At 38.7% G+C, this 23715-nt stretch overlaps 1 protein-coding gene across 3 annotated transcripts in view; it reads left to right on the top strand.

The window, feature by feature from the left end:
• Positions 1 to 1938: 1938 nt before the first annotated feature.
• The window catches only part of GABRG1 (gamma-aminobutyric acid type A receptor subunit gamma1), a 54893-nt gene continuing 33116 nt past the window's right edge, over positions 1939 to 23715 (top strand). The window contains exons 1-3 of one of the 3 annotated variants that reach the window (XM_038134865.1): positions 1939 to 3542; positions 20027 to 20175; positions 22876 to 22906. In XM_038134865.1, coding sequence (XP_037990793.1) covers positions 20146 to 20175; positions 22876 to 22906 — 61 coding nt within the window. In that variant the 5' untranslated portion in view covers positions 1939 to 3542; positions 20027 to 20145. Of the gene's footprint in view, positions 3543 to 20026; positions 20176 to 22875; positions 22907 to 23715 lie in introns of those variants that run through there. The other 2 variants (XM_038134864.1, XM_038134868.1) reach the window with 2 other exon arrangements.

The raw sequence follows: 23715 nt of genomic DNA, 5'->3' as shown, positions 1-23715 counted from the left end.
ACAGAGCTGACATGTGAGATGTGATTTTACATTTAGGTACTTACAGTCTTTACCAAATTAAACCCATGAATTATTTTTATTTTTCCATTTGTCAGCATGTTATCACTTCCCATTTTATAACTGATATTCTACACTGTGAAGATTCAACAATATATTCACTTTTTTTTTCTATAGACTTCACCAATATGAAACTTTCATCTGCAAATTTTAGTGTTTCTTCTCTTTGAAACCATTAGTTCAGTGAGTAATCTGTTTAATACAAAAATCTCAAGAGCAGATTTGTAAGAACTCAACTTTGAATTTAACATACAAAGCTGGCAGCAGTCTCAAGCAGTTTCTGAAAGATGGCCTTGTTTTCCTACTTACCCCAGAACTATGCATCTTCTTTAACAAATTCCTGAGAGACCTAGAATGGTTTTGAAAGATGGTGAATTATGAAGCTCTGTTCTTCTATTGATAGACTCATTAAATATGACTGAAGAAGATGGAGACGTGGTTTTCCATTGCAGAAGCCACTCTGGTTTTTTCCTCCTAAGTAATAGTAGTGATGTGAATGCTACAGTTTTGCTTAACTTTGGTTAATTTGATTCTGAAATGATGTCTAGCAGGTCTGAAGAGACATGATTAACTCATTTCTTCATCTTGGTGTTTTGTTTTTTTTTAAGATGGCCTTCTTATTTCAAGCATCAGGAAATGTTTTTAACTGAGAATTTAAATACTGTTCTTAGGTTAGCTGTGCCAGTACCAAGCGGAGGAGAAGTATCTGCAGGCCTTAGTAACTAACTCACTATCTTTTAGTGGATTGTCCTGTATCAACATCTCCTCCTTCTGACACCCAGCTAGGTGATTTCCCCAGCTCTTCTTTGATATTTTCTTTTCTATTTTGCAGTTTTAAAATTAATTTATTTCTTCTTTTATTTTCCTTAGGAATACAGACAATCTGAGTTGATTTCTTTCCCTTCATGTTTTCTTCTGATGGTGAAAGATTTTTTGTTATTTTCTGTTCCCTGTTTGCTTTTCAAAACTTTTATACCTATTTCTCATCTAGTATTTTACTTAATTATGGTATAATTTCTTCTCTAGTTTTTACAGGGATGGATTTCTATTATTTACATTAAAGTACAAGAAAAATTCAGATTTGGGACTACCTGAAACCAGCTTGTCCAGATGTCATCCTTAGTTTTGTGTCATTTGAGAAATATCAGTGGCGCTGCTTTTCTTTTATTTTTTAACAGTACTTCTATATGCCTTAGTGTTCTCAACCCCAAAATCAAATGAAAAATTCTATTTTCTCACTATTCATGCTACATGTTATTTTTTTATATTAGCTGTAATCTTCCACCTCTTTCACTGTTAGCAAGCTGCTGGATCTACACAGGGGTGAAATTAAGTTTTTAAGTAGATGTTCCAAACTGCTCATGTAGAAAGAAGATGTCTTGGAATCTTGTAAGTATGTTTAAACTTCTTATGTCAAATTTTCACAGTAGTTACTTTAATTGCATATATTTCAGTGACAGAGTGGAATTTTACAGAATGGTAAAGAGCTTTAATGAGTCCACAAACATCAGAATGCAAAGGCATAAGCATTCATTGCATATTTTGCAAAATGCACTCAATTTGACAGATAAATTTATAATAAACCTAAGGACCGTGACCATTTTCAGGGAAGAGGGACTTCCCAGAGAGGAAGGGACTTGGGGGTGAGATGTGCTCATTGTCTTGCTGAGAGGGACAGCAATCCTGGTTCTTGGAGCTAGTGCCACCAGCTGCAGCAGAGGAGCTGCTTCTGCACTTACTCTGTAATAAATGCATATGCTCTGAGCTCATGCCTTTGCCATCATGCTAGGATGCTGCCTGCTGTGTTAATCCACCAGTAAAGAGACCTCAGGTCATGCAATAATATGTGCCTTTACCGTCTGCCAGTACCCCCAGGACTGGCTATTAATTTTCAAGTTGTTGAATTTTCATTTAATGTACTGCAGCTCTCTGAAGCATGGTGAGCTTCTTTAACCGTTAAAGCAGTAAGCTGTATATATAAAATAATAACCAGATGATGATGTGTAAAGAAGACATAACACTGCCTTTCATAGGAAGAACCACTGGATGGGGGATTATCTACATTTCTGTACAGTGACAACTTGGCTCAAAGGAGGATGATGATGATGGCTGTAAAACGGTTTGCTACTTCCACCGAGAACTCGGTGCACAGGTTATTCCGTAAGTGCCCTATAGAGAGCTGCCAGCAAGGGCATCGGCGGGGCCAGGGATTTGGGTTGGTGACAGCCTGAAGCCGAGAGGAGAAATATGCGTTATCTAAGCGCTGGTCCCGCCGGGACGTGCCCACTCGCCCGCACGGCCGGGCAAAGCCTGCGAGCGCGGAACCCGTGGTCTCTGCCGCGGCCGCGGTGCTTTTCTGCCTCCCGTTCGGGTGTGTTTGTGCGGGGCTGCTGGGAGGCTTGTCTGGCTACTTTCCCGCCTACATCTTCGGAGAGAGACCGGGAGGAGGGAGCAGCCGAGAGGAGACAAGAATGAAAAAAGAAGAAAACCCCCATACCCTTGCGTTTTGCATGCCCTGGCGCATCTCACAGCGCAGCACGGCGCATCGGCCGCCCCCCGCCCGTCCCCCCGGGGCGCTCCGCGGCCGCGCAGAGCCGCCTGCAGCCGCCGAGCCTGCGCCGCTCGCGGCTCCGCGGCGCGCAATTCCCGCGGCCGCCCTTGCGCGCCCGGCACGCCGCCCGCCTCCAGCACGGCCTCAGAGACTGCGGCTGGAGGGGTGTGCTCCCTCTCCTGGGCACGAACGAGGGGATGGCGGATGCCCCCTTCCCCGCGGCTAGGGCCGCCCCCCTCAAAATCTCGACCGTGCCGGACGTAGAGACGCGCAGTCCCCCCGGGTGCCCGTGCACATCCCCCGGCGCTTCCGCTCCCGGCTGCGGGTCTCCGCTAGGCAGGGAGGACCGGACCGGCTGCCTCTCGGAGAGTCGCCCTCTGAGTAGCTTCAAAATTAGAAATTTTTAAATGCATATATGTAGCTTTAAACATGTATTTAACATTTGATACATTTAGCCTATTTATATTTACATGTATATGTACATACGTAAGGTCTATTTCATTTCCCTCTTTGGAGAAAAATATCAAATCAATGCCACCCTTTTTCCCAGGCATGTTTCCCTTCTAGTAAAGGAGGCTCCACCTCTGCTAGGGATTGATTCGTCCAGCAGTTTTTAGGATAATTTATGAAGCAACCTGATGAGCCTATTGGGCGAGTTGCTCAGTCCTTGCAGAGTGGGTTTCTACCTGTTTGGGTGTTTTATTTTATTTTATTTTTTTTTCCCCTTCCCTTCCCTCCCCTCCCTCTCCCTGCCGTGTGCCGGGGGGTGGTGGGATCGGTAGGGTCGCAATTTCCCAGGCTCTCCGGAGAAAACTCGGGCAAGGGAGAGCGCCTTCACGCTCATGGATGCATGGGGGGGCCCCGCGCCCCGCTGGATCCGCCGCCGCGGGGCCCGGCTGCTGCTGCTGCTGCTGACCGTGCGCCTGGGCAGCGGGTGAGTACGGCGGGGAGCCGCACCTGCCCCGCCGCGACTCGGCACCTGCGAATCGCACCCCAGGCTGGGCTGGGGCTCCGCGCGGGGGCAGGGGCAGGGGCAGGAGCGGGAGAGGCGGCGTGTTGCGCCGCCAAACTTCAACCAGAAAAGGTGTCGATGCTGCCGCTGTGGCTCCCGCCGGCGGCTGCGGCGGGAGCCGGCACCGGCAAAGTAAAACTTCAGCCGCATCCCACTTGATCGCTGGGCGGGTTGGTAAGTCCAGGCTCGGCTCGGTGCTGGGGACAGTGCCCCCATGCCGAGGGAGGCCCGGCGCGCCCAGCTCCCCGCGTCCCCGCCGGCGGCTGCGGGGAGAGGGGCCCGGAGCGCGGCTGGCGCTGCCGCCCCTGCGGCTGCTGCTGCGGGGCACCCATCGCGGCAGCGGGACCTGTGCCGGGGCTCCCGCACGGCACCGGCTCCTGCCGCCGCAGCGCTCGGGAGAGGGATCGGGCTCACGCGTGGGATGGAGCAGGGCAGCTGCTCAAGTCCCAGAAGTTGGAAACGTGCGTTTTAAGAGAGAGTTAGAAAATTGAGCTGGAGACCTCTGGAGAAATAACAGTTTGGTACAGCTGTGTACATGTGTTATTAGTACCCATAACAACGAAAAGCAGTGTGGTAATTCAACTCCATTAATGGTGCGGAGCTAATGTGAGCCATTCCACAGGTTACACTCATAAAAATCACAAAGCAGCACTTTAGGTATAAATAAAGGGTATTTGACTGTTGCTCAGTGTGTGTTTCTTTTAAATGAAAGATGAAGTTATCATTCCAGAGGATATAAAAATGTCTCGTGTAAAGGCTGGCGCAAAAAAAAAAAAATGAAAAAAGGGAAAAAATGTATTAAAGATTTTTTTAAGTCCATCATACTCTAGACCCTTTCCCCACACTGAATGATGTGTGAGGTATGTTGATCTCATCACATCTCTCATCTTCAGAAGGCTGCTGTGTTATCCTAGTAGAAAAAACACTGATTATACTTTTCTTTACCTGTGTCTTTTAAAACCTTGATAAATTATGGAAATGTTTTCCAAAGGCATTGATGAAAATGATACCAGTGCAGCTGTGCATCTTCAGAATGTTTCTTAATGATCGTAGTGTACCTCAGGTGTGAAAGAAATTATCAAGTGGTTTGAGAGAAAAGAATATGCATGCTAATTTATCAGTTCAAAGACTTTGTTACAAAGGGGGAGAACTAGCTAAAAAAGATATTTTTTGCTTTGCTTGTCAGACTGTGGTTGGGATTATAAAACTAGGTGTAGAATACTATGGATGCATCTCATTAACATTATCATTTATAAATAAGTTGTTATGAAGTGAGAAAAAGAGGTAACTTACATGCATTGTTTTGTTCTGTGTTCCAGGACATCTCTGATAAAAGGGAACTTTTGGTATGAATATCCATGTATCTGAATCAACTGTTTTCAACCTTGACTTTTTTTTCAGAGGCTACATGGAAAAATGGTGTTTGAAAGATATCCCCCCTCTCCTTTTTTTTTCTTTTAAGTGACCTCAGATGGACATGTGTTGCAGATCATGATTCTCTGGTATGTAGTGCATTGCAATTCAAGGGTGCTTGCGGGGATCTTAGGACCTTTGGCACTCTTTAAAGTCTGCTAGATAGCAGGATGGAAATACTATTTTTCTGCTTCTTTGGATGCCTCTCTATAGTTTCAGCCCAAGATTTTCCTTGAAGCTCAGACTAAAACACAGGATAATGCTTTTTCTCAGGAGTAGACCAGGCTGCACCAGCTCTGCCAGTTTTTCTAAAACTATCTTACAGGAGCCAGTCTGCTTTTTCAACACATGTTTTTTAAAGGATGCAAATTGCATCACTTTTAGTCTGCATGTATACACAAAGTACTTTGTGCTGAGTATGAATAAAGTGGCTTCAGCTGCAACAAATGGAGCTAAAGCCTAAGCAACGGCACTGGAAGTTGAGCCCAACCAAGTATCTTTTCAGATACTCCCCCAAAAGCTGTTCCATGACATTACACCAAACTTCCCACACCAAAGTGTGGGAACTCTTTCCCATAAAACAATTGTTTACCTCCAGTTCTTCACCTTCAGAACTAACAGATCAGAATGGCCAATGCACTTGATGGAATTTCATGGGTCAGTATTTTGAAGGACTACTTTTGTCAATCGCAGATATCTCTTGTGTAGCAGAAATTGGGCCGTGAGCCTTTCTACAAGATGTGTGCAGGGAAAGAGTACTTACCCAGCAGTCACTGCCGTCCTAAATGTTTGACAAACCCATTATTCTTGTTGAATTCAAATAAACAGATAATTGATAGGCAGAGCATAAGAACTGACAATATAATTAATGTTATTTTCTTAGTTCCACCCATACAGGTACACCATAACTGTAACTTTTCTTCTAATTTGTACTTCTTTAAATGGTATGTGCTGGTCAGCATGCCTAAAAGTATATTTTAAGCTTAACTTAATTTTGGCTGTATCTTCCCTTTCATTTTGTAATCTGATGTTTTAAAAGCAATTATAAATGCTCTATTGAAATGCAACTGTCAGCAGGTAAAAATGTCAAGTGATATTTTCTTTTCAAAGTATCTGTTAGGGAAATATATAATACAGCCTACGTTTTCCTCTCATATAAATTCCTGGATCAGAGTTAAGCTTGTCATAACAATGTTGGTTTCTTAGTGCTTGATAATAGTGATTTACTGTTTCATTTGAACATCTGTGATGTTTATTCATTATTATCCTCACTCTTATGTGCTTTGTTCATGATGTGACAACAAAGAACTTGTTATTCAGCAGTCCCAGTGGTTTAAAATACAGTTTTATTTTATTGAAAGTTTGTTAATATTTTCTTCTGTTGGTATAAAGTTTAAAGAGACCTAAATATTGAGAAATACTTATATTCTTTGCACATAATCTTCTTACAGTGGTTTCAAGGAAACCTTCAAACTATGTCAATCTGTTAAATAAAGAAAAGGCTCTCAGCAAATTGAAACAAATTTTCATTTACTTTTAGCTACCTGTTTGTTAAATATGCCTAATGTTAAAAAAGACACCTTTGCTGCAAATTCAAGCCTTTTTGAGCTGGATAGAAAAGTTTACAGGTGAGCACTTGTTGAGCTTGTTCAGCTTCTTTTTCTGAATACAGAAGTCTGTCTACAGAGTAGATTACAAGGGGTTCAGGAGAATAGGTGTTTTTTCTTTGAAGCTCTAGATGAATTGTCTTAATCTGGGTCAAAGAGAACACCTAGTAGGTAGGACCACTTAAATGGACTAGGTATGTGCACTGTTTGATAGTGAGTTGCTTTGGTTTGGGCTATCATACACATATATAAACTAAAAGAGTCATATGTGTTGAATTCACAGAAAACAAAAAGTGGTCATCTCAAACCCCTTTTGTAGTACCATTTTTGATAGAAGAGAGTAGCACTTTTTGAATTACCTGCATCACTCTTTCTTGCACTGCCTCCTAAATTGATCATGTGCATGAGTAAAATAACAATATCATAACTTAGTTGGTAAAGAGCAGCAGAGACAAGTACTAATTACAAATGACTGTAACACACTGACAGGAACCTTTCAAAGGCTGGTGGATGACAATGACGCTAACTTTTATTTCCTAACAATTCCTCTGAATAGTAATAATTTTAACAGAGTGATTCAGATGTAACTGTATTAATCTGGAGATGACACAGAAGTACCAATTTGGCATTTTTACACATTCAAATATTATTTAAGACTGAAAATAGTGGGGTAAGTTTGGTGGTCTACAGGCCTATGTAAAAAATTGATTATATATAATGGAATTCTATATATTCTAAAATGGTAAATCGTGGAGCAACACTGAACTAATAGAGGTAACTAGAGAGATTAGGATGGTCATCAGGAGTTCATCAGAACAGAACTTATTTCAAAGAAGAGGGCAGTTTAAGTGATATGGATATGATGGAAATAAATAGTTTGTAAAATATGCTTTAATTGGGGATTTTCCAATCAGTAGGATCTGTTGAGATAATCTGGTCTTACATAAGAATGTATAAGAGGCTAAACAAAACTGGAGAATTTACCCTGGCGTCTCTATCAGGTTTGCTCCTTTAGTTTAACTAAGTCCCTGTGCACAGGCTTGATGAGGAGGAATCTGATGAAATATTATACAGTGTTTCTAGTCTGAGCTTTCTCTGGCTTCCAGCCAGTGGATCTTCTGTTCTCGGTGTAACCTGCTACACCTGTCTCAGCCCCTGGATTCCCATGTCCATCTCTTTGTAGACCAGTGGCTACAGCTGCTCTTCAGGAGCAGAGTGTGGTCTGCCTCCATCTGCTCTTCAACAAGATAACCAGTCATCAAAGCTCCTCCTTGTTCTGATTGCCTCTACCAAGTTTTGCCCTGACAAGAACTCAGAGCATCTCAAGTGAATCCCAAAAATTCTTAAAGGAATCAGCATTTTGGTCAGAAAACATCCTGGTGCATTTCTCTTTCCAGCCTAGTCTTTCATAATATGTTGTAGAAACTTCCTCACCTCAGGACAACAGGAAGCTCCAGTATGGTTAGATTCCAAGGAGTTGTTGCAGGATGAATGATCTAGTCCAAAATGAAAGTTTTATACAAATGTGCCATGATTGGAGACACTCTATGCAGAGTGGAAATGTTCACTGAATTGGGTTTAGCCATGCTGGAGTCATATAAACTAATCATTGAAGCACATCCCTTGTACCTGTAGTTTAAGAGACAGCTTGATAGCTGCTTACATTCTCCTCTCACATTTATAAGTTAACTGAGATACCTACATTTCTTCAAAAAATATTTAATTATTTGCTTGACCACTTTTAAGTGCTTTCCATTTTTTTTGTCTAAAGAAGAGATACACTCAGAACATTGCTTCACTGCTACTTCATACTGCTCAGATACTGTCTCACAGGATTAGCTCCAATATTGTTCAGGTGTAACTCATGTTCTTTTTGCCTTGGTTGTCAAATCCTTTTCTGTGTCACTACATTCATATCTGGTAAGGTGTGAATGGCTAATTCTGTGTTTCTAAATTTATATGCAGCAATTTTTCTTTGTTTTAAGGAAGACAGACAGAGTGGATAGGAAAAATCTGAGGTAGGACAAAAGGGATACATCCCCTTTGGATTAAATTATTTGATGTCTCAAATAGATTGTTAGTCCTTTTCTTTAATGCGGTTTTCTTCTTGTTTAAGGCAGTGTACCATGAGGGATTAAGTGTTATTATTGGTAGTAGTAATGTAGTATTTTTGTCCAATTTTTCTCTCTAAATAAAGTTTGACTGGATAGAATTTATATTAGTAAAAATTGTAGCATCAAGTGTCTCTTTAGGTGGTAAACAGTCATTGTAAATCACAATTTTTTTTAAATTTCATTGTCCAGTGTTTAATTTGCATGCAGAATAAATTATGTAGATTTTTCTTAAAATAAAGGGTCCTCAGTGTTTTCTCTGGAGGAGAGGAGTTCTTTATATCATCACCATCCAGCCATTGGATATGGATTGGGTTGTGTCAGACCTGCTGCAGGTGACTTTTGGACCTGTACCTTAGGTTCTTGCTTTGCCAGTGAGGGCCATGCAACTGGTGGCCTGTGGGTTGTGTGCAGCAGGAGACAACTCTGACTACCATAAATTTTAGTCACCATCTAACAAGAGGTGTAATTCTTCTGTTTTAAAGATATGTGTAATGTAATACACAGCATCAGAGAAGACAATTTTGTGCATAGAGAGAGACAGCAAGCTTTTGATTACATGGTTTAGGTATTTCCATTAGGCCTTACAGAATATATTCACCTTTCTATACAATTATTCATTAACTTAACTGACCTTTGGATTAGTCCATAATTGCCTAATTTTACACTAAAATTTCAGTAGAGCCTATTAATTGTATTTCTAGGGGGTACATGTTGTCATTGCTTAGTTATTGTAGTTGCATGACTTTTTCTGTAATTTCAAGCTGAATTTACTTGTGTGCTGCAATTACAGTGTGCAATTAAATGCAATTCTCTGGTTCTGTTGCTGTGTCAGTCCATGCATATTTCTTTGGCTCTTGTTGGAGGAGGATGGCACCTGCTCACATGTGTAGGAGAATTTGGAACAATTTCAAATAAGTTTGGTTTTGTGAAGGGTTGTAGTAGATTTCTTGTCACCTGAAGATTTTGTAGGAAATATGTGATGAATTGTGTGAGAGCAAATGTTCAAATGGATGTGCTGAAATACCATCAGCTTAAATGACTGGAAATGCCGTATAAAGGATTGCTCATTTGATATATTTTTTTAAATGCTGGTGATATTTTAAGGTAGAAAATTGACTTTGCAATTTGGTGAATTTTATAGTTAGTGTGGAATGGCATTTAATTAGGTTAACATCTTTTTTTTGAGGTTATGGTTCTCAGCATTCATTTATCAAAGGTTTATTTTAAGTCTAGTTTCACTGTGGAAAGTGTATCTTGGATCAAAGCGCTTAGCCCATCAACAGTGTATCTGCTCATTTTGAATTTGATGGCAATTAACCTTTCATTAGTCAAGTGTTGATAATGTGTGAACGGTGTGCTGACGTGTGACACATGGATTTATGTGTTCCTGTCTTTGTGTCTTTGTGTAATGATCAGTCTGAAACTTCCAGGAGATCTGGTACTGCCATGGTTAGTATGTGTTTCACATATCCAGAGAAGTTATCAACACTAGGTTCTTCCTTAGCAGTTTGGGGATATTTTGACCTTTATTTAATACCTGTTGTCGCTCTTCAGTTATATCTACTTAGGTTTTATAATTTACTTTGTTATCCTCTTACCTTCTGTCCAAGTCTTCATTTGTTTGCTGCTGCTTTGTCTAGATGAACAATGCACTATGGTTGTTCACATTCTGGTTATTTGATTGCATGATATGACCAAAACCCTCAAAGAAGGTAAAACTTACCAACTGAGAAAGCAAGATTGCACCTCAAGTCCTGTGTTCAGTTCTGGGCCCCTCATTATGAGAAAAAAGATTGAGGTGGTAGAGTGTGTCCAAAGAAGGGCAATGGAGCTGGTGAAAGATCTAGAGTTCAAGTCCTGTGAGGAGTAGCTGAAGAAGCTGGGGTTGTTTAGCCTGGAGAAAAGGAGGCTCAGGGGGCCCCTTATCACTGCCGGAAAGGAGGTTGTAAAATGGGGGTCAACCTCTTCTCTCAGGCAGCTAGAGACAGGACAAGAGGAAATGGCCTCAGACTGTGCCAGGGGAGGTTCAGGTTGCACATTGGGATGAATTTGTTCCCAGAAAGGGGTGTTAAGCATTGGAAGGGCTGCGCTGGGTGGTGGTAGAGTCACTCCCTGGAAGTGTTTAAGAAACAACTCTGTGGTACTTGATGCAATGGTCTAGTTGACAAGGTGATGATCGGTCAAAGGTTGGACTTGATGGTCTCAGAGGTCTTTTCCAAATGAAATGGTTCCATGATTCTGTGAAAAGACATCATACAACATGTTCTTCAAGTTTGTAGTCAGAAAGTGAAATTATTGCTGCAAGGAAAGAGAAGTGAGAACTATGTCCTATTTCCTGCTTTGTCTGGGGTGGAGCAAGAACTGCTCAGAGCATCAGGAATAATGATTTTAGCATAATGTTTCTTGAGGACATTTTTTTTCCATCTTGAAATAGTACTTTTTTACCAAGTTCATATGTTTGCAGGCAGGGCTGTTCTGAGGGAGCAGGAGAGCCTGGGGTAAGGGGTTGACAGGAACATTATAAAATCCATCAAGGATGAGTGCTAAAGTCTTGCAGCTGAATGGAAAGTCTCCCTCAGCAGGACTGGAGGTAGCTAGCTGGGGAGCAGCTCTTCCAAAAGGACCTGGACTTGCTGTTGGAGAGCATGGCACCTTGGCATCAGGGAGGACTAGCAGCCTCCTGTGCTGTGGGGTCAGGTACACATTCAGGAAGTTGAGGAAATTGACTGTCTCACTCTGCTCATCACTTGTGAACACTGCATGTAGATACTGCATCTCGTTCAGGGTTTAAACTGGAGGGAGCTCAGGAGAGGATACCAAGCTGGTCAAGCAGGAGCACCTGTCCTAAGACGCAAGGCTGATTTGACTGGAGAAAAGATGACTTTGTGTGGATTCAGCATCAGTTCCCAGCATTTACTGGGAGACAATCCAGAAAACAGGGGTAGGCACTTCCTAGTGGTTCATGGAAAGAAAATGAGAAACAATGGTGATGAATTACAACAGGGAAATCTCAACTAGATATAAAGAAAAAAATCGTTAGGAAGATAATTGAACAGCCGACCAAGATGTCCAGTGAAGGTTTGGGATGTCTTTCCATGGAATTTTATATACCAGCTGGATTAGGCAAGCACCCTGGTCTAAATTCAGAATCAGCCCTTTGACTAGAAGTAAACTTCTCAAGATCCCTTCTAAATTTTATGTGAAAACTAATAATTTGTCTGGAAAATTGCAGAAATCAGCTTATATTTTTTATTTTGTTTTGCTACTTGTGCAAATTGCTTGCTCTCTATTGTGTAGCACAAAAAGAGATTTGTAGAAACAGGTAGTTTTCTGCCTCAGGTCTACAAAACTGAGTATTTTTGTCATCACATAGGGAGATAATGACATGGTCAAAGTAAGATTGCTGTACTAATCAAGCTGAATATGTCTGAGAATCTAGCAGCTCTGAAGTGGAGCAGAGAATTACCTGTACTTGGCTAGACAGATGTGAGAAAAATTGTCAATTGATTTCTGGACTGCAGCTTGATAGGAGTAGAGGCGACAGTTACAATGGTCTGACCATATCAGGGTTTGGATGAACTTTCAAGGAGAGAAGATAAACTTTGTATTATGAGAGAAGACTGATGGATAAAGGATATCTGAGATGCTTTGAGTCTTTATGACAATTTTGTGAGATCTATAAAATCCATTTGAATTAATAGCATTTGACCAGTGTAATTTCAAACAGTATGCAGTATTATGTGAGAATTGACTTGGAGAAGAGCAATTTGTGTGGATCTCCGAACAAAATTGTTCTCCCAGATGATAGCTTTAATAGTATCTGTTGTTCTTCTTGTTAAAAATCCACCTTTCCATAAATATTCTTTGCAGTCAGATTGTGCCTTTATTCAGTGCTCAGAGTTAAGTCTGGTTTTATTGCTCAGTAATTTTGAATTAGTTTTTAATATATAAGTATCACAAAGATGTTGAAGATTTTATGAGAAATGTGATAATACTTTTAAGTGAAGGTATCACTGCAATTAAAATTAGTTGGACTGAAGTTATTGTGTGTTGGAGAAAATACCCTTCAGAGATGTGCTTTAAAGATGTAATGACTCAAAAGATCTTAATCACCCAAGACTTGTGATATATATGAAGATATCACAAGGTTTATAGTCCAAACACTCAGATACATAGGCAACACTTTGTTGCAGGCAGTGAACAACAGAGGTGCATGTTTTTATTCTGTTGTTGCTATAATTGTTCATTTTTTTGCAACAAAAATTGAATTATTTAATACCAAGTGAACTTCCCTGTGTAGCTTATACTTCTAATTTAGTGTTGAAATGTTTCTGTGTAGGAATTCCTAGTATTTTTTCCACACTTTTCCGTGATAATTAATGTCCAAGTTAATCCCTTCACTAAACACCAAGGAAGAAGAAGGGAAAGAAAAGGCAGGGCAGGAAATTATAAACAGCCAGACAAATATTAAATAAAACAAAGAGCACCAGGCACTGTGTATTCAGAAGAAGAATCAGCCTAACAGTATGTGGTCCGTGTACTGGAAAAAAGATATAAGGAATAAGTAAAACATACTTCAGTGGGAGAGAGAAATACATTTTGACACACAAAAGAATATGCCCAAGTCTGGCAAGGAAGAAAGGGAGGAAAATTGATGAAAATGTTGGAGGTGGAATGGATGGGGGAAAAGAGATTTTTGTCAAGAGAATGTCTAAACCAGTTTAGATAAGGATAAAGAGGAAGGACTGTAATATCAGTGGCTCTATATCCCACAGGATTACAAGGAGTAAGTAATGCTTTTTGGACACCCATTTTCAGTGGCTGTATTTTTTTGCTTGCAGTTACTTTTATTTTCCCAGAAAATTTCTGTGACACATAAAGCATATCAGTGAAGATGCTGGTGATGAAATGCAAGAGTTCACTTCCACAGAATTGTAACAGAACTGATGACTATGAAGTCAGCCATAAAGTCTGCAAGATAAGTCTTGAGAGATGTTTAAACCATCCACTACTGACAGCTAGCAGTGATAGTGAGCTTTCAAGAAAGTATTTTCTGGAAAAATGGAATTGAGTTCTATTTTATGAGTCATGACTATGTGGTCCTAATTATTTTTACTATTTGAGAGTTGTATTTGCATACCTGAGGGAGTGCTGGTAAATTCTCAGCTTCTGAGGATACTAAAAGTCTATCTGACATCCATGTTTTATCTTAAGAAGATTCAAGAACATATGCAAATATATAATTTAAATTTCTGACATGAGAGTAATTACTCATTCGTTCCACATTGAAGTTGCATTTTTCTCTGTATTTAAGGAACTTTTCTCTGCTTCAGGCATTTCTTAAACTTATCATCCTGCCAGAGTTCAGATTTTCATCTCCACCTGGTCCTGTGCCTTGGTCATTCCCATGACACGACTAAGTACTTGCATTTTTGTCTTCTGAACTAGAATCATCACCAGTCTCTGTACAAATGTCTGACTCTGGAGATAGGTGTGTCAGTGACCATGTTTAGCTTTTCAGCAGGGCTTTAGGTCTTTTTTCATGTGGGGAATTTGGATAGGTCAGGTGACCTCTGACCTCACATTGAAATGAAATACACTTTACCACATACAAGCATATGGTGCTTGGTGTTCTGGAGCAAGCTAGTGTCTGATTAGAAGATCTGTTGGAAAACTTGCCTGGGAACCTTACTTGTCTTGACTGACTTGTTATGAAGGCCAGTCTGGTTAAATGCACTATTTTGACAAACCTGTGAAGCAGTATTATTGCTAACAAAGTAATCTGTCATGTTTACACTTCAAGAAACATTTTTTGGTTTTTGTTGGGGTTTTTTTGGGTTTTTGTTTGTTTGTTTGTTTGGTTTTGGGTTTTTTTTAAGTAATACAAAATGAAGGTTAAATTGCATTATATTTAGACAAAGGATGTATCCCGGGAAGCACAGCCAATGAGTAACAGCTGTCTTATGGCATGTTTCATCATTTAGGTAAGTGTCACTGTGTCCTACCCCTGTGTTGGTAAAACTCCTGAAGCAACTGAAGATCCTCAGGTAGATGAAGCAGCACAACTAACCTTACTGTTTTCATTCATATGTAAGACAACAAGGAAGGAAGTGTATTTGTTTTAGCTCTGTCAGCATAGAAATGATCTGAAACACTCTGCTCCTTATTAAATAATCATCAGAGTATTTCTTGTACAGATGGATCACTATCTCCAAATAGACAAGGCCCCTATGAAGGTTGTCTCAACCTCACGGATACCAAGAGCTTGATTGAGTTGCTTGTGCACACACCTAAAGCTTCAGCAGAGATAACTCAGGTTCCTTGACAAGTCTCTTCTTTTCCAGAGGTCTACAGGTTCCCTTTAAATCAATCCATCTTGGAAGACTGGACATCCTTCCATCTGTTGGATAGGAATAGGAGCTTGGGAATGGACAACTAAATTGATGCATAGCTATATTTAAATACTCTCACTTATGCCATACATGTACTTCTGTGTGTAATACTTAGACATGCATGATGCAAATAGTGGTCAGAACACTTTCACTATATTCATTTTTCTTCCAGTTCATAACTTGACAGTTCCAGTGCATAACTTGACAGATGTTAATTGCAACACAAAGGTCACTTGACTGATTTTTCTCATATTTAAAGGAGAACAAAAACCTATGATATTAATGTCTGAAAAGAAGCATGTTGCCTGATGTTGAAAAGACTTATTTAGTCCTTAGTCACTTGTGCCCAGAGATTTATTAGTCATGGTAATGTCTCCAATTAGTTGAAGGACAGAGAGCATAATGGGGGCACTTTTTGCCTAATTGCTGGTAGCTGTGTACATGCAGTTTACTGAGTTGAGTTTATGAGGGTAGATGAAGTGTTACAACAACAAGCATCTTAAGAGGTGAGGTCTCTTTCTTATTTATAAAATCATTAAAATCAGAATTAGCACCTGCATTTATAGATGTAAAGTAGCACTATGCCATGGAACAGAAATGTTTTAATATTTGATCATGTATTTTTGCTCTAAATCATAGTCTCTCCAGACTTTCTGAAAAAGATGGTGAGTGAACTTAGCTGAAACAAATGTATTTTACAGTAAATGGAGAGATGATCAAGTATTATGTTCTGTGTACAGTGAAATAACCTTTAGATGAACTTGGAAGGGAAAAGAATTCCTCTTTAATTAAGTTTGCCTTTCTTCTTGGGGTTGTGAAAGAGACAGGATAGTGCTACCATTAAAGTGGGAGTAGAGTTAATTGACATTAATCTTCATAAGTTTCTTAGATTTATTTTAATGGCAAAGAAGTAAAGTTACCTGTCACTAAATAATTGAATGGCATACCTGAATTTAACATTTCATTTTCTGGTTTGGAATGAAGTTTGCTGTCTTCTGTTTTTCCTTCTACCCCATCCCAAACCTTGGAGAAAATGCTGGAGATACACCAAAACTTGGTAAAAGATTAACAGTTTTGACCCATGATGTTTTCTAAAGCGAATGTTTCTTTATAGACCATGGTCTGGCAAGATCGATTGACTGATAACGCCATCTCAACTGATCCTGCAGATTTTTTTACATCTGAAGGGATTTCTGTCTTTAAAATAAACTAATTCAAATCTGTTTAGCATGACAAATATTGGTAATTCAGATTCCTAGAAGTGAATATGTACACAGTGCCTGTCCTGTTGCCTTCACGTGACTAGGTGCTCTTCTGAGGGAGCTTTGTGCAACTCCCCCCAAACCAACTGGATTGACAGTTCATGTTGGCAGATGCTGTGCTCTGCTTTACTGAAGGGTGTAAAAAAGACTTTCTGTATATTCTGGTCACTTCCTTCTTCTATCCAGCATCATTCATTCTTACCACAGTCTTGTTGCTGCACGTCAGTGGCTGTGGTTTAGGAATCAGAACTTAGAACTGAGTGCCATCAGCATTTCAGAGATATTATAGTCTTTACTGCACACTTGGTGATCTTGGGCACATTTTCAAGACAAGTTTAGAAGATGGTGTTGACGTATTGAGGTATTGATGGTATTGAGGTATTCAGGTAGTGAGATGACTTAATCTCAGTCAATCACCTCTGAAAAGGCCGGCAAGATAGGAATAGAGTGAGAATAGCTGTTTTCACCATACAGAACAGCAATAATTCAGGTCTTCCATGTTTGGTTACATTATTACCTGATTCATGTCGGTTACTTTTCCGATTTAGCAAATGGGCTAGTGAGTCACAAGCTCTTGTTGGCCTCGTGTACTAGTGTAGAAGTCAATTGTGTTTCTTTTTGTGCGGTTGGCACTTTTTTCAGGGTACAGTATTTCCTAGATAAAATCAAATAGTTTCGTGCAAATAGTCAGAAATGCACATTTTAAACCAAGACTTCTCAGACACCAAGTAAAGAAATGTTGCCTCTAATAAAACTGTCTTCTTAAATGGATTTATTTACTGGTGCCTGGAAAATCGCTCAGATGTTGGGATGGAATTTTTCCCTCTCCCCCTGGAATTGCATTAATAGCTTTCTGTAAGCCGTCATTGTATACCTATTTGTGGTTCAGAGTTTTAAAATTGGAGGAGGACCAGAGATACTGCAGTTAAGTAAGATAGAAAGTAAAAAAATGAAAAGTGAAAATATGAAATCTGTTTTTATTTGCATTTTTTCTTCTTAATTTGCAGTTTATTTAAATATATTAAATCATAGAAAAGAGCCAAGTGGAAATCAGGTTGCTCAGAGAGGTTGTGCAACTTCATTTTTGGATGTCTGCAATCACCAACCTGATCAAGCCATGAGCAACCTGCTGTGACCTCAGAGCAAGCCTGCTTTGAGCAGGAGGCTGGACTAGGGAGACCTCTCATGATCTTTTTCCAATGTGATTTGTCCTGTGAATCTATAAATAAAATTAAGGACTCTTTGAAATGTCAAGATATTCAAGTGACTGTGAATTGAGGTGTTGTGGTTGTAACTCCTATTTGGTTTAGGTGGTCATGGCGTGACCTCTTGTACTTTCCATTTTGGCTGCATCTCTGCAGTTCTTAATAGCATTGTGGAAAAAACATTAAAGCAGAACAAAATAGTGTCATAATCACTTCAAATTCTCTGCAAATAACTGGGGTGACCCAGAGAATTTGGTGCCCTGTATATGTAAGGAACTCTGTTTATTTCACTATACTTTCTACTGTTGATGGGGTGGAAGAAAAAAAGAAGTTCAGGTTTGTGGTGGTTATATGTCTTTCCTTAGAGAGCTAGTTATAAATTAACTTTTAACTCCGCATCATCTTAATGCCTCTGGGAAAAAGGCTGGGATTACCTCTGCACTCTGAGCAACTGTAAGCTAATTTATAAAGTAATTAGATGCCAAAAAGTGCAAGCAGACCATAAATAGATATAATAATAATAAAAAAAGCTGTGTGGCAGCAACACATGAAAGAAATAGGTAGCTCTGAGGGAGAAAGAGTGTACATTTACAAAACTTAGCTTCCTAGTTTTAGTGCTCCCATTAGTGGGATCCTGCTAATGGGAAATGTTAAATATTTAATATCTGACATTTCTCTATGTCGTGCAGTAAAGATTAAGTATTTTATGGTGCGTTTCAATTTAAAAGAATGAAAGCACTTTTCAGGCTGTTACATGGAAGCTGTCAGTGAGCCTTGTATTTAGACTGCGTATTACTTTCTGCTATAATAGACTCTTTCAACTTGTTTGCAGCAAGCTAGGTATGAAAGCTCTGATATCTGAACAGTGCCTTTTGTTCATCCTCTGGAAACCTATTGAGCTGTGGCAAGATTTCACTTCCCAAATTAAGCAGGCATGCCAGAACTGCTGAGAGTTTCCACAGCCATGACAGTTTTGATTTTCAGTGAGACTTGCTAGTGATATCCAAGAGATGGTGCAAGGCCTTTCTGTTACAGACTGGTTTGAGGCATTCCCACAAAATGTTGCAATAAAAGTCAGGCATGCCTACTCTCACTCTGTCCTTTCCTGACCGTTTCTGTCCTTTCTTCAAATGGAATATACTGGTGGTCTTCTTTCCTGTAAAAATGAAAAATTTCCACTCTTCGAGGACAGCATATGTCTATGTAATTTAGAACCCTTAATAAAGCAGGAACATTTTATTTTTGGTGAACATTGTGAATTGGCACAAGGATAGTAATTTAATTCCTTTCTTTTACTGGAATATTGTGCTTGTGTTAACACTGGATCTGACTTACAGGGGCTGGATATTTTCCGTAATTGCTAGCTAGTGGCCATTTGTGAAGGTAGGTTGTGTGACTGTCAGTTGCGGCTGTCAGTCTCAAGCACTTTGCTTGACCTCAAGCCCATAGCATTTCCTTGAAATAAACTGGATGAGTAATATAGATTGCAGTTTTTAGCACTGAAGGAATACTGAAGTCATACTCATTTGATTGAAATGGAAAGAAAACTACTTTCAGGCATTCCTTGACCTTTTGGTGATATCTGAGTAAATTTGCAGATGCAACCAAAGTATTGCAATTTTTTTAATGATCTAGGGATTAACTATCTATTGCTGCTTATCTAATTAAAAGATAGGTAATAAATGAATGTGTAATTATTTTCCTTGTACAGTTGTTTCATCTTGATAAAATAGGCAGCTAACAAATAGTCTGAAAATGGTGTACCATTCCTTTCAGTTAACTATACCATGTAGACATACAGATACATAATTGGCATATGTCTGCAGCTTCTGCTTCTGCTAATGCTTAGTTGTAGCACATGGATGTAATGTTTGCTTGCTTAAAATGTGAATGGAGTTTACTAAGTATGCAAGTCTTTTTTTACATCATATAGCAGAGGCTACTAGGAAGGAAATTCTGTTGATGCTCTTTTAAGTAGCATACAATAGGTATGCTATTAGGAGGATTAAGTATCTCTTAGAAATATCAGCAGCACCACTTGAAAAAGAAATGCATGAAGGGAAGAGGTTTGGAATTACACTTTTGTTTTAAAACAGGAAAAGGCTGATGGTAAGATTATGCCTGCTGCTGCTTTTGTGGGTTTGACTCATGGCTTGAGTTTTTCTATATGGGTGATGTGTAAACGCCTCTATTAACACTTACCATCTCCACCATCATAAACCAAAATGTTGGTAAATTGTAAATAAGGGCCTGCTTCTTTCTTTTCGCACCAGAATGCATTTGTGTTTGCACAAACTATTCTAAATAGTGTGAAATATTTTTTATCTTTCTTCTCCAACTCTTGTGTATTCAGTTTCACTGTCTTGTGTTTTTCCCAATCTTGTTTTTTTTTTTTTTTAATCACACAACATAGGGCTGATAAAGCAGATGATGAGGATGATGAAGATCTAATGGTGAATAAAACATGGGTCCTTGCACCAAAGATTCATGGTGGTGATGTAACTCACATACTGGACTCCTTACTTCAAGGATATGACAATAAGCTTCGGCCAGATATTGGGGGTAAGCTCATAAAATGATTCAGTGTAATAGAAAATGTGAACAAGAGATGGTGTACATTTTGTCAAAGATGGCAAAACTATGCTTATTGAAATATTTAAAACTCAGTATTGCAAGCTAAATATAAGAGTAATAAAATACAGTAATTTTCTGGAACTAGTAAAAAATGTTCTTTGCAAGATAAGACCTCATGTTCTATTTATAATCTTTTTTTATTGTTTTATGGAAGGTACTGGTTTTGGGGGACAGTGAGCAATCTGTAATAAATCACTAAAAGGCAATTATAATTTGCTTTGTTTAACAAAGATCTTCTGTCAGAAAGAATTGTAGATAAAAACCAGCCATGGCCATTTCAAAAATTGATCTCAAGTCTTTAAGACTTCATTAAAGAATTATCCCTAGACATTTTATTCTTACTGTAGGAAATGCATTGTGTCTATCTTGAGCAAATATAACTCAACTCAATTGTCTTCTTCCTTTATCTAAGATTTTGAAAAAAATTTCAAGAGTCTAAAAATATAACTTAGGATCCATTTTTAAGTGGAATATAGGAAGAAAAACTGCATTGCTATAGATCAAACTTTGCAGCTATATGAAGGCAATTTTGTCTTTCAGTAGTCAAAGCATCAATTTGCATATAACTATTAAGCATAAACATTTGGAAGAATCTTGTTTTGAAAACATGTGGTACAGGAAACCTTGCCAGCACCTTGCATGCAGGATCAAATAAGAAAAACAGTGTATTTTCTCTGAGTTTGTTTCCTGAAATGTGAGGGAAGAGGTGGAAGACATAAGTATTTGTGATGTACCTGGCACTCCCTATCAAAGGAATGCCATGTAAGTCTGTGAGCTTATATGTTTGTAAGTTTTATGTCTGTAAGTTTATATGTTAAACAGCACAACAATATAGACCTGTTTCATTTATGTAGGGGAAGAAAACAACACAATCTAAAATTATGCATCTTCCTTTGAAAGCTTCTGACAAATTGTTTTCTTTCCCAAACTTCTTACTTCTGTTTTATTGGTGACTGTTATCTTAGAGATGTTGAAAGGCAATAATTCTCCCCCTGTCATAATATAATCACATATGAATCTCATAAAGTTTGATTTAAATCTTTTCCTTCATGTTAATTTAATTGAATTACTAAAAACATTTTGACAACACGAAAAGTCCTCCATCATGTTTTTCCTTAAATTCTCAATGTGTGACAAATGTATAGCTTACTGTTGGTTTTTTCCCCATTTGATGCAACAGACAGAAAAGTGAGTGTGAGGAAATAAACTGTCTTTTCTAGGATTCCTTCTAATGATTAGCTTGTAAGTGGGGATGAAAGAAAAGAGAATTATTTTTCTCTTCTCTCCCCATAAAACTTACAAGTAAATGGAACAAATACAGAGGAGGAATTTATTCTGACATATGAAATGCATTTAGATGGGATGGGAGAATTTTGATGTGATTCTTACCTTTATTTTTCTGGTTCTATTCTGAGTCTTGATAGGATGAAAACTGTCTTTTTGTGAGTAACTCAATGTACAGCTTTTTGGATTCAAAATATCAGTTCCCAAAAGAAGACACTTAGTTCTAGCTTCTCTCTCATAAATGTACCTCTTCTCAAATGTCCTGTACCAATATGACCTTTGCTATCTGGGGCCTGCATCTATCCACTATACTAGAACACAAAGTTCATGAATAATCAGCCAGACTAATGAAAAAAGGAAACATTTGGGAGTATTCACTTTGTTTTGAAGAAATGTTAAGTATGATTCTGCCACAAGGAAGAAATTTTGGACAACATAAGATGAAATTTCTGACTTCAGGTGAAGGCGCTGCATTATGTCCAGTTTTTTGGGTACTGCAGCACATATTTGACAGACAGAAAAACAAAATCGGCTATAGTTTATTCATCTTAATCTGCTTCAAATATGTGGATAAAATCTGGTGTCAGATTCCTTTCTTCAGAGTGTATGTTAGTTCTTGTACAACAAGGTTATTGAACTGGAATTTTCATTATCTTTCAAAACACTAGAATCCCACAGAACATTCTTTTGATTGAATTACAAAGCTCATTTACAATAGCAGCATTTTTTGTTTAGAACTTGGACTTTTTGGGTTTGAATCTTAGAGCAGAATTTAGTTTTCTTCCTGGTGTTGACACAGAATTTCAGCATCTCACAGTGAAATAAGAGTTTCATTGTTAAACATGCAGTTAGTTGAGAGACATGCTAAAGGAGAGCCAAATGAAAATTGGAAATTTGGAGGCAATACTGAAATTTAATAGGGGAAAACCACCCCGTCACTCACTTTCTATTTGTTTCATTCAAATATCCATAAGTTGTAGTAATTACTTGACTTCTACCCTTTGCTATGTTTAGTAATCTTATTAGCCTTTAACTCAATGTGTAGGCTTGAGGTGTTTGGAGCATAAGTGTTCTAGCATTCTTCTACTCAGTATGAAGTAATAGTAGTTATCAGATAAAGTCTCCTATCTGTGGTATAAATATGTTTAATTACAGATACAACCTTGGAGTGTTGATGTACTAATGAAGCAGTATTATTCTCACTGTAACATTACCTTCTGGGTGCATGATTTTATAACCATACTGTTTGAGCTCTAGTCCTGCATCAAAGTGGCTATTATTTTTGAACTTTCATTTTTAAAGGAAAGAATTCTGGCTTCTCATTTTTCACCTCTCTCATCCTAGGGGCGCTGGATATTATCCTATCAATGTACAGGTAATTTTTTCCAGCACTGATGTGTGTTTGTGTGAGACACAACTGTACTATCTGAAAATTTAATTAAAAATAGGAAACAGTCAGCACATATCTACAACTTTAGTGAGTGTTTTCATTAACAGCTTAAGATAACTCATCATTGATGGAAATTTTAAGAATGGTGGGAATGTAAGGATAATTGCTCAGTTATTGGATGTGTGCTCTGTATAGAAAATCATAGAAGTAAAGCAAGTGGTGGGGTAGGATTATCTGCCAAAGATGGATTTCATTAAATAGAAAGGTAAAAAGTTTAGAGAACAGGGCTCTGCCTTCATCAAAATCACTTTGAAAAAATTCTTCAGAGGTTGACCTGGAAGCCTGCTGTAGACACTTGAGGCTCAATTTTCAATATAAGTAGCCATGTAGATAGCTGATTGTGAGAATTGTATTAAAAGCTATTACAAATTGAAGGACTCTATTATTTCTGAATATGGTAGTCACTCAATTTATTTGCTGAATAACTGCTTTATCACTATAGGGGATGCTTCTTTAGGCAAGTAATGAGGACTTATACAAAACATGCTTAAAGAAAATAAGCCTGGATGAAGTTACAAAAGTGGTCTTAGTTAAAGAGCATAAAAAGTATTAATTAAAAACAAAGGTGATGTGACTTTCATTAGAAACTGAAGGAATTATGTTAAACTATCGGGTTAGTGAATTTAGATGGACTACCATGCTCTAGCTTAATGTATTGAAGTAATGGATTGGAGGAATGAAAATAGCAGAATAAAGCAATAAAAAGTGCAATGTTCTGGACTTTTACAATAATG

Source organism: Motacilla alba, chromosome 4 (genome assembly GCF_015832195.1).
Source record: "Motacilla alba alba isolate MOTALB_02 chromosome 4, Motacilla_alba_V1.0_pri, whole genome shotgun sequence".
NCBI classification, from domain to species: Eukaryota; Metazoa; Chordata; class Aves; order Passeriformes; family Motacillidae; genus Motacilla; species Motacilla alba.
The sequence above is the reverse complement of the archived record's forward strand: the minus strand, read 5'-3'. Positions and strand labels throughout refer to the sequence as shown.